Source organism: Euprymna scolopes, chromosome 36 (genome assembly GCF_053919585.1).
Source record: "Euprymna scolopes isolate OS-2025 chromosome 36, ASM5391958v1, whole genome shotgun sequence".
NCBI lineage: Eukaryota > Metazoa > Mollusca > Cephalopoda > Sepiida > Sepiolidae > Euprymna > Euprymna scolopes.
The window spans coordinates 27,455,058-27,467,572 of NC_136517.1; the positions used below are offsets into that span (position 1 = coordinate 27,455,058).

Here is a 12,515-nt window from a genome sequence, read left to right on the forward strand (position 1 = left end):
TATGTGATTTTTGGAATATGATATTGTTTTTTTTTTTTCACACGTATATACATGATAGATTTTTTTGTTTATTTTTGTTTTTAATATAGAGGAAATTCTAGGTAAGAACCTAATGTTTTAATTTTTATTTATAAAATTATTGAATGTATTTTCCAATACTTTTACTCAGTACTTATGAGCACGGTTTATGACAAGTATTTGTTTATATCAGACTTGCAGTTGATTAAGTTGTAATCTTCAGTGATGCAATCCCATGGCAATGTTTTCTGCAGATAGCAAGTTCTTTAAATGATACTCTGTTCATAGAAATTTCATTTGATGTGAGGCATATGGAGGGAGAAAAAAAAGTTCTTTGCAGTTGTGATCAGAAGAAGAGTTCTTGCTGTGAGTGTGTAGTAGTCGATGTTTACACATTTACATACAAAATCAAAATGCATAAACATGTTTGTATGCATTTCGTCTATGCATATACTATCCTGAATAAAAGCAAATCATTATTTTGGAGCAATCAGAAAACTTTCTGAATTTATTTGAAATGGTCTTTCTCGGAGCTACCTAAACCCTTTAAAAGCCAAATTTTTCTTCAATAAAGCAGTGTAATCCAGTTGATCTGAATCAGTACCGCTGGGTGCCGCACTGTGGGTGCACCCATCTCTGCAACATATCTCTCCATTCAGGCACACGCAAACATTAACAAACATTGATGAGCCGTTCCATATAAGTTATCAAATTTACCGAATTTTCATTACTAATGATTACTATATTGTCCAATTTCTACTGTACACTCTTTAACCCTTATCCTTGAGTGGCCTCTTGGTCTTGATAATGTGGTGATGCCTGTGTAAAAAACACACACACACACACAAACAGATACAACTCGTGGTCTCATTATTGTCTGCTAATCTGTATGAACTTTTATTCATTGAAATATTTCAATCTCTTTCAATGAACTCCAATTATGATATGAAATCAAATCAAATTCTTATAACAATTTTCAATAAATTATAATATTTAAAAAAAATGAGCAGAGAAGTTTTGAATACGATTTTTGTGACCCCTGAAACTTACAGTTCTTTATTTATCGATTCATACTTCTTCTAATGCCTCAGCTAATGAACCCTTTTCTTTTTACAAGAACTCTAAAAATATTCATAAACATTCTGTTTTTCTATTGCTGTAAATCTTCCATTTTAAACATGTATAAGTTATCTCTTTTGTGAATGCCTTCTTAACTCATTTTGTTTTCTTAACGTATGACAATGTCTCCTGTTTTTCTTACATTTGATTATAAAACCTGCAAAATATTTTCACTAAAAATATTTCTGTGAATTCGCCTTGTCCCAAAAACACTTCTATTACAATACACTCTAAAATAAAACCCCCAAAACTGACGTGAACATATCTCTAAAAACTGGTAACATCCAACCCTAAAACTGTTGCGTATCGAGGAAGCAGATGTTAGATCACAGTTGAACACCTGCCGTAGGCATAATATAGTAGAGAAAAACTAACAACGTCTATTCTTTGAGAAAGAGGCTGTAGAGAATGGAATAGATGATCCTCCACCAGATTATGAAGTTGATTTTTGCTTTGTCAAGGCAAGCAAGGCGCTTCATTAAATGTGGAAGCAGTATTCCAGCTTAAAACATATCCAATTTGTCTAGTTAGAGGGAGATCAGGGATCTAGTATTTTTTGGAGCAGCAGTAAAATTTTTCATCAATCTTAGCAAAAGGTTGGATAAAAGTGTGAATTTAAAAAAAATTTTTTTGTAACTTTGATTTAGAGGAAAAGAGGGGAGAACTTAGTACCAAATTTGCAGCTACTCTCACTGTCCTTATTAACACTGGGAAAATATTTTAATCCGAAACATTGTTGCTCTTCACATTATTCTGACAGATGTTTACAGCATTAATTAAAAAAAAAAGATACATGTCAGCATTTAGAGAAACAACTATGTATGTTTAAAATAGATATAAAATTATTTATTATATGAACTTATTAATATTATTATTATTATTTTTCAGGATCCCATCTATGTATTGGAAAACAACATTCCCATTGATACGCAGTACTACCTCGAGAATCAATTATCCAAACCATTACTTCGGATATTTGAACCAATCCTCGGAGAGAAAAAAGCTGAATCTGTTTTGCTGAGTAAGTCTTGTGTTTTGCCTGTTCTATCTAAGACTTGTATTTGTTAGTTATCAACCTGATCAAGTTGAGCAAATACAGGGTCTCATTTTTGCCAATCCCGAGCTAGGTCACACAATATTGCTAGCCAATCCTGATTTCGTAATCGAAGACTAATTACTTGCAGTACTGATCGTCCCGCTAGGTTGTTTTTGATTGTTGTTATAACTCACATCTTTAACTGTCTCTCTACATGTTGGCGCCAGTCATATAAAGAAGGACCCTGTGAATGAAACTCTAGGTGCCTAGCTGCATGCTTGAACCATCTTAGATGGTGTTGGAGAAAAATGTTATTGATTTGAGATTTCTATCACTACTAATAAGGAGTACAAGTTAATGTTAATAATAATGAGTACTAGTTAATGTTAATAATAAGGAGTATTAAAGGTAATAATATAGATTACTAGTTAATGGTAATAATGAGTACTAGTTAATATTAATAAGGAGTACTAGTTAATGTTAGTTGGTTGTTTTTGTTTTACGGCATACCAACCCTTTTCAGGTTATTTAATGCCGAATCCAGTGATTCAGAAAAATTTTTTAATAGAATATATATTTTTTTTCAAGTTGGTTTCTATTTAACCCATAGTTGGGACCCTAACAGGTACTACCACTCCATGTCGGAGTGAACCTGGGAGCAATGGAAATTTAGGGGTGGCTCCACACTCCCCAAAGCCCGCAAACTGGGGCCTCACCATCGAATATAGTTTCAGGTCATATCCAGGACCTAGTTAATGTTAATAATAAGGATTACTAGTTAATGTTAATAATAAGGATTACTAGTTAATGTTAATAATAAAGATTACTAGTTAATGTTAATAATAAAGATTACTAGATAATGTTAATAATAAGGATTACTAGGTTATGTTAATAATAAGGATTACAAGGTTATGTTAATAATAAGGATTACTAGGTTATGTTAATAATAAGGATTACTAGGTTATGTTAATAATAAGGATTACTAGGTTATGTTAATAATAAGGATTACTAGGTTATGTTAATAATAAGGATTACTAGGTTATGTTAATAATAAGGATTACTAGGTTATGTCAATAATAAGGATTACTAGGTTATGTTAATAATAAAGATTACTAGTTAATGTTAATAATAAAGATTACTAGTTAATGTTAATAATAAAGATTACTAGTTAATGTTAATAATAAAGATTACTAGTTAATGTTAACAATAAAGATTACTAGTTAATGTTAACAATAAAGATTACTAGTTAATGTTAACAATAAAGATTACTAGTTAATGTTAACAATAAAGATTACTAGTTAATGTTAACAATAAAGATTACTAGTTAATGTTAACAATAAAGATTACTAGTTAATGTTAATAATAAAGATTACTAGTTAATGTTAATAATAAAGATTACTAGTTAATGTTAATAATAAAGATTACTAGTTAATGTTAATAATAAAGATTACTAGTTAATGTTAACAATAAAGATTACTAGGTAATGTTAATAATAAAGATTACTAGTTAATGTTAATAATAAAGATTACTAGGTAATGTTAATAATAAAGATTACTAGTTAATGTTAACAATAAAGATTACTAGGTAATGTTAATAATAAAGATTACTAGTTAATGTTAATAATAAAGATTACTAGGTAATGTTAATAATAAAGATTACTAGTTAATGTTAACAATAAAGATTACTAGGTAATGTTAATAATAAAGATTACTAGTTAATGTTAATAATAAAGATTACTAGGTAATGTTAATAATAAAGATTACTAGTTAATGTTAACAATAAAGATTACTAGTTAATGTTAATAATAAAGATTACTAGTTAATGTTAACAATAAAGATTACTAGTTAATGTTAATAATAAAGATTACTAGTTAATGTTAATAATAAAGATTACTAGGTAATGTTAATAATAAAGATTACTAGTTAATGTTAACAATAAAGATTACTAGTTAATGTTAACAATAAAGATTACTAGGTAATGTTAATAATAAAGATTACTAGTTAATGTTAATAATAAAGATTACTAGGTAATGTTAATAATAAAGATTACTAGTTAATGTTAACAATAAAGATTACTAGTTAATGTTAACAATAAAGATTACTAGTTAATGTTAATAATAAAGATTACTAGGTAATGTTAACAATAAAGATTACTAGTTAATGTTAACAATAAAGATTACTAGGTAATGTTAATAATAAAGATTACTAGTTAATGTTAATAATAAAGATTACTAGGTAATGTTAATAATAAAGATTACTAGTTAATGTTAACAATAAAGATTACTAGGTAATGTTAATAATAAAGATTACTAGTTAATGTTAATAATAAAGATTACTAGTTAATGTTAATAATAAAGATTACTAGTTAATGTTAATAATAAAGATTACTAGTTAATGTTAATAATAAAGATTACTAGTTAATGTTAATAATAATTCTGTTATTTTATTACTAACAGACTGCCCAGTCGTAAAATTTCACTTAAATATATTTTAATTCATGCAGATTTTTATATATTATCATAGAAGAAATTCTCCATTGATATTATATTATTATATTATTCTCAATATAAATGTAAAATAACGACTAAAGCTGAAGCGCTGAAAGTTTTGGTTTCGATTCCAGCACTTAATGATTTCAAAAGTTTTAAAAAAAAATACTTGCATAGTATTTGTGTTTTTTACGTTTTTTTGATTATAGTAAACACAAACCTCTTTATATATATTTGTTTAAAAAATTTTGCCTTCCAAACTTCTATGTCAGTTTTTATATACAGATATGAAACTTAATATATAGGGTATTCAAACCCATGCAAAACTTTATATTTGGGTTTTAGCTGGGGAAAATCAGTGCAAAAGTGTGAAAATTAAAGAAATGGAATTTGCCAGATGAAGATCGACCGACGGCATTATGAATATGCATGCATAACGTAATATCCATCGGTTCTTGTTTTAATTTTTAACTTTGCAGCAAACATGTCTTCATAGCTCAGGTATTAACATGAAAGGAAAAAGTAAATTGTAAACTAAATGTTTTGTTTTGATTCTTGGTGGGTGCGATGAGTCATTTTTTTTTTTAATGACTTAAATCATTGCTATATATTGGATCCAATATAATATAAAAATAAATACAAAATCTGCGTTAATCAAAATATCTTATTTAAGTGTATTTAACGACCGGGCAATGCCGGGCAACCTGCTAGTATCTCTCTCTCTCTCTCTCTCTCTCTCTATATATATATATATATATATATATATATATATATATATATTCAGAAAGAATGGTGCATCTATAATGTAAAATTTAATTAACTTGAAATAGGGCGTTTCGATTTCATCATTGCTGCCAGAGATGGTCTCAACTTCCACAATTATTTATTTTGATGGATATATAATAATGAAGTTTTCTTTTTCTTTTTTTAATTTTGCAGGAGGTGACCATACTCGAACCAAGACATTTGTCATGTCTAAGGTTGGTGGACTTTCAGCATTTACCAAGAAGAAAAGCACTTGTATAGGCTGTAAAGCAGTTCTTGATAACAATAGTAAGCAAATTTTTATTTATTTCATTCCTTATTAAATCTGAATTGTTTTTTTAGTGTTCTCCATTTATTGTTTTTTTAGTGTTCTCCATTTTCATGTTTTTTTAGTGTTCTCCATTTTCATGTTTTTTTAGTGTTCTCCATTTTCAAATTTTTTTAGTGTTCTCCATTTATTATTTTTTTTAGTGTTCTCCATTTATTATTTTTTTTAGGGTTCTCCATTTTCATACTTTTTTTAGTGTTCTGCATTTTCATACTTTTTTTAGTGTTCTCCATTTTCAAATTTTTTTAGTGTTCTCCATTTATTATTTTTTTTAGTGTTCTCCATTTATTATTTTTTTAGGGTTCTCCATTTATTATTTTTTTTAGTGTTCTCCATTTTCATATTTTTTTTAGTGTTCTCCATTTTCATATTTTTTTTAGTGTTCTCCATTTTCATATTTTTTTTAGTGTTCTCCATTTATTATTTTTTTTAGTGTTCTCCATTTATTATTTTTTTAGTGTTCTCCATTTTCATATTTTTTTTAGTGTTCTCCATTTATTGATTTTTTTTTAGTGTTCTCCATTTATTATTTTTTTTAGTGTTCTCCATTTATTATTTTTTTTAGTGTTCTCCATTTATTATTTTTTTTAGTGTTCTCCATTTATTATTTTTTTTAGTGTTCTCCATTTATTATTTTTTTTAGTGTTCTCCATTTATTATTTTTTTTAGTGTTCTCCATTTATTGATTTTTTTTAGTGTTCTCCATTTATTATTTTTTATTTGTGTTCTCCATTTATTATTTTTTTAGTGTTCTCCATTTATTATTTTTTTAGTGTTCTCCATTTTCATATTTTTTTAGTGTTCTCTGTTTTCTTATTTTTTTTAGTGTTCTCCATTTATTATTTTTTTTAGTGTTCTCCATTTTCATATTTTTTTTAGTGTTCTCCATTTATTATTTTTTTAGTGTTCTCCATTTATTATTTTTTTAGTGTTCTCTATTTATTATTTTTTTTAGTGTTCTCTATTTATTATTTTTTTTAGTGTTCTCCATTTTCATATTTTTTTAGTGTTCTCCATTTATTATTTTTTTTAGTGTTCTCCATTTTCATATTTTTTTTAGTGTTCTCCATTTATTATTTTGTTTAGTGTTCTCCATTTTCATATTTTTTTAGTGTTCTCCATTTATTATTTTTTTAGTGTTCTCCATTTATTATTTTTTTAGTGTTCTCCATTAATTATTTTTTTTAGTGTTCTCTATTTATTATTTTTTTTAGTGTTCTCCATTTATTGTTTTTTTAATGTTCTCCATTTTTTTTATTTTGGAAAATTCTTTCATAGAAATGTAAAATTTTGTCGATGAAAGCGAGGAAATTATCTCACAATACAAAAAAGATGGGAAAGATATCTCAAAAAGATATTAATTGGAAAAGTATCACAAAATGATATTCATGGGAAAGATATCATAAACAGATTTGGGAACGTAATTGTCTGTATTTTTGAGATGAGGTGTTTTCATTGATTGAGATTGTCGGACTGACTTCCTCATCTTGGTTGTTATCGTCACAACGTTTCGGCCGTTTTGCTCTCCGGCCTTCATCAGGTGTTTTGTATCGAACTGGGGAACCGTTGATTTGGGAACAATATCACAAAAATATCCTTATGGGAAAGATATCAAAAAACGATATTTAGGGAAAGATATAACAAAAATGATATTTATTGAAAGGGTACTTGTACAGTTTAGTCAAGACATTAAAAAATGAAAATATCGAAAAAAGGTTATATTGCACGTATCCGTTAAGGAACGAAGTTCTCCAAAGAAAAAATTTCACTTAATTTCACCAAGTAGGGTTTTTTTTTTTTTTTTTACATCGAAAAAACAATTTGTTATGATACCAAGCAAAAGGTTCGATTTTTAGGAAGAAAAACTAGAATTAAAGATGGGAAGGAATATCGGCGCTTTACATGGAGTTATCTCCGTGGCATGTTCAGTAAATTTCACAATGGCTGACTTTAACGCGCTATCATAAGAACGTATTTTTCCGCTGTAAAAAAAAAACTACTCGATCAAATTAAATGAAATTTTTTTTCGGAGATCTTCAGTCCCAAAACAGATACGTACAATATAAACTTTTTTTAATATTTTCATTTTTTAATGTCTTGATTAAACTGTACAAGTACCATTGAAAGGATATCACAAAAACGATATTTATTGAAAGGATATCACAAAAACGATATTTATTGAAAGGATATCACAAAAACGATATTTATTGAAAGGATATCACAAAAAGCATATTGAAAGGATATCACAAAAAGCATATTTATTGAAAGGATATCACAAAAAGCATATTTATTGAAAGGATATCACAAAAAGCATATTTATTGAAAGGATATCACAAAAAGCAAAATTATTGAAAAGATATCACAAAAAGCATATTTATTGAAAGGATATCACAAAAAGCAAAATTATTGAAAGGATATCACAAAAAGATATTTATTGAAACGATATTTCAAAAAGATATTTATTGAAACGATATTACAAAAAGATATTTATTGAAACGATATCACAAAAAAGATATTTATTGAAAGGATATCACAAAAACGGTATTTATTGAAAGGATATCACAAAAAGGATATTTATGGGAAAGATATCACTGAAAGACATTAATGGGAAAGATGTAATGTAATGATAACAGATAGTCATATGTAATGAAACGCATGTTTCTTCTAAGACGGTTGTTCATGTTAAAATCTGTAATGTATTTTAAATGGTTATGCATGACGTGGCCCCTCGTAATTAACCGTTACGTAACCATTATCTTTGTTGAAGGTTTTCACTTGTAACTTGTCAAGTCCTACTGGAGAAATAGCATACAAATTCACTCAAATGCATTTTCCAATTATTTTTTTCTTTTGTGCATTTTTGCTTTTCATCCACAAAACAATTGTCAAAGAAAGTGTAAGGAGCTGTTGTGATATGGGCTATATTCATAGAAAAAAGTGAACATTTAAAATTTGTCAAGAAAAACAAGAAGGTATAGGAAAAAAGACATTTGTTGTTTAAAATTAATTTAATTAAAAATACAAATGTCCCGTCAGTTTTCAAAAGTGTTCTATATATATATATATATATAAAAGCGAAAGTGTGTGTGCATTTTTGTGTGTCCGCCAAAGGCTTTTTTCGCCGGGATTATCTGAGGGGGGGTACTATTTCTTATAACTTTTTTTATGCTATCGAGATTATAATATGTAACACTTACGAAACAACATCGTAAAAGTCTTTTATTTCAGCAACTTTTATCTTACAAAATTCACGCTGTGAATTAGTTTTCTCTCTACTGCTCCTCCTGCTGCTGCTATGGCATGAGATTTGACCTAGAAAACCACCTGGGTTTATAAACACTTAACTTTCGACTCATCTAAAGTTACTGCCTTCGCAGTGTCGTGTTGTGTCATCAGACTATTAACCTCAAGTCTTGGGGTTCAAGCCTACCATCGTCCTAAAACTTTTTTTTTGTTTTTGTTCATTTTTTTTTAATACTTAAACAGGGTTATTACTTTTAGTTTCCATCCACCCCCACCCCCACCAACACACACACACACACACACACACACCTATTTTTTTCATTCACTGTTTTTTGTTTTTTTTTATTTTTCAGATTTTTTTAAAGAAGTTTTAACATCGTTTGTTTTTTATTGTTTTTTTTTTTTTTTTCCATCACGTTCACGTTTTCTTTTTTAGTTTTTGTTTTAAGAACGTTCGTTTGCATCACGTTTGTTTGGTTTTTATAATATTCAAACAGGGTTATTACTTCGCTTATTCTTTTGTTTTGATTCCCCCCTTCCCCCCTATCCAACACAAACACCTGTAAACACCCGGGCAATGCCGGGTACCCCTCGCTAGTCTGTCATAATTCTCAGAAATATATATAAATAAATAAATAAAAACTAAACAATTAAAAACAGAACACAATAAATAAATAAAAACTTCAACAACAGCACCGGATAAACGAGAAAAAAAAACAAAAAACAAAAAAAAACAGTAACAACAATAATAATAAATTATGCAATATTATATAAAATAAAATATAAAAAAATACATATATATATATAAATATATAACCAAAGCTTACAACAGAAATAATATAATAAATATATAAGTAAAATAAAATATTTCTGCAGGACTGCCACGCTCTCTCCGCCATCTTGAATCCACTTTTGTCTTCTATTTTAAAAAAGAGAGGTACCTTTCTCTCGAAATTAATCAAAGTTCCACACCACCCACGGACTTTACATACACCGGACATACCAGCAACTTGGTAATAAATAATTATACATTGAAGTGAAGAATGATAGTAAAATAAAGGTTAGACACATCTGTTTGTTTTTCTTTTTTACTTCATCTTTTCCGGTTTTCCTCCGCATTGTTTTTGGCTTTAAAAAAAAAAATATATATATATATATATATATATATAAATATATATATATATATATATATAAATATATATATATATATATATATATATATTTTAATAGCTGTTGTGATATGGGCTGGATTCATAGAAAAAAGTGAATATTTAAAATTTGTCAAGAAAAACAAGAAAGTATAGGAAAAAAGACAACTTAAATACAAATAGTTTTATTTAATTTTTTTGTTTAAAATTAATTTAATTAAAAATACAAATACCTCATCAGTTTTCAAAAGTCTTCTGTCATAATTCTCAAAAATATATATATATTTTTTTTTTTTTTTTACAAAGGCATATATTTTTTTTTTTTTTTTTTTTACAAAGGCATATATTTTTTAATTGAACTGTGATTAAGTATAAACAGTGTTTGTGTTTTAAAAGTATAGGTTTTGTTTTTGAAATCTTTTACTATTATTATTTCAAGCAGTTCAGGATTTGAGGAATCGTAGTAATTGGTGCTTGTACAGTATGAGACACAGATGAAAATTGCATTACAAATAAAAAATACTTTGATATAAGATGTTCTTTGATAGTGATGGACTCTTCAAAAAAATTCAGGCAAAAAAATTAGAAAAAAAAAATGATTGAGAAGTATTTTAATTAAAAATAAAAATCAGTTTTCATATTATGCCGACCCATCATTCATTGTTACGTGATTAAATCACAAACTGACTTATCTCCCCCTGCTGTATAGGTATTTTTGCTCTACGTTTTGCAAAAAAAAAAAAAAAGAGAGAAACTGAAGAGTTTAAATCATAACAGAGGAGTCAAATATATTCTGAAAACTTCGAACATCTTAGACCAATTGATTGATTAATAATTAATTTTCTACCTTATCGTTTTTTGTAATTTTTGTATATGTTAATTACTGCGACATGACAAGTAGATATCATTGGTTTTACTTGAAATTCAGTATTTTGATTTTTGAATTTCCCGTTATAATGGAGAAGTGCAGAGAATTCTATCAGAAAATTCTTTGATGCAAGTCCATATTTCTCCACATCCACCCTATGATAAAAAAAATATCAAAAATAAAGAAAAATCTTTCCGATGTACATACCTGCGATACAAAGAAAATATCATACTCCAAGTATCATGTAAATTGATCAAATAGTTATATTATAAAAAATCAAATCATATAGCTAAACGACAATCAACACAATGTCTCTGATCCATTTTGCAAGACAACGGAGATAATCCAAATAATTTAAACTCTTGCAAAAGAAAGCTATTCTTAACATGAGGATGGTGTGTAGTTGAAAATATCATTCACGTAAAAATGATTTTCTTTATAAAAATGAAACTTCATCAATTTACGCGATTTTTCATGTACGGTATTTTCTGTCACAGATACGTATATCCATAAAATAATTTTTCTCCATTTTTATATATTTTTCTTTGGAGAGGGGGCCGAGTTTTGGACTAGCACCAATTCTCCATATGATGTACTTGTATTTCTTAACACATTTTTGAGAAATTGGTGCAGTGCTCTTACATTGTCTCTATTCAAGTAAAAATACAATGTAGAATACGCAGAGGGTGTGGTTTGTTGCATCCATTTTGATTGCCTGCTTGTTATATTGTTTATGATTCATTTGTTATTTGCTTTTTTTTTTCTTTATGCTGTAGTCTGGTTTTATTTTCTCGTTTACATAAACATATTTACAGGAAGAATACCCATCCCAGGATGGGTAAAATTAATTCACCAAAAAGAATAATTTTGCACCACTTTTATGTATTTTTACATTGATTAAAATCCTGGTATAATGCTAGTAAATCTTATAGAAACTTTATTGAAATTTTCATCAAAATCAGTTATATGATTGTTTTAATAAAATATCTAAAATTTAAAACCTTAGCTTAAGGAGCCTTATGAATATCAAAATATACTGATGCAAAACCTTATATCTGAAATAATTATCCCAATTTTCATCAAAATCAGTTATATGATTATGTTTTAATAAAATATCTAAAATTTAAAACCTAAGCTTAAGGAGCCTTATGAATATGAATATCAAAATATACTGATGCAAAACCTTATATTTAAATAATTATCCCATCAAAATCAATTATATGATTATGTTTTAATAAAATATCTAAAATGTGAGATTAACAGAAGAAATTGAAATTAATTGTGTGATCAATGTCTAATGACTATGGATCAAATTTAATGCAAATCTGAAATATTTGAATTTTCAAATGGAAGCTTGTGCTTCTATTTTGCTCTCCATATAAAATATCCCAAAAAACTAAAATTCAGGAAACAATTATTGATTTCCAATACTTTTTAAAATTTCACAAAAAATCAGAGGTATCTGAATTTTAATGAAACCATTAAGTATAGCCAACATTACA

At 27.2% G+C, this 12,515-nt stretch overlaps 1 protein-coding gene across 7 annotated transcripts in view; it reads left to right on the top strand.

Annotated features, from left to right (window-relative positions):
- LOC145260396 (DNA polymerase delta catalytic subunit-like) overlaps positions 1-12,515 on the top strand; it is a 226,546-nt gene that overhangs the window by 142,835 nt on the left and 71,196 nt on the right. For all 7 annotated transcript variants that reach the window (XM_080118362.1, XM_080118364.1, XM_080118366.1 and 4 more), the window contains 2 exons: positions 2,026-2,158; positions 5,601-5,714. In XM_080118362.1, coding sequence (XP_079974488.1) covers positions 2,026-2,158; positions 5,601-5,714 — 247 coding nt within the window. The remainder of the gene's footprint in view (positions 1-2,025; positions 2,159-5,600; positions 5,715-12,515) is intronic.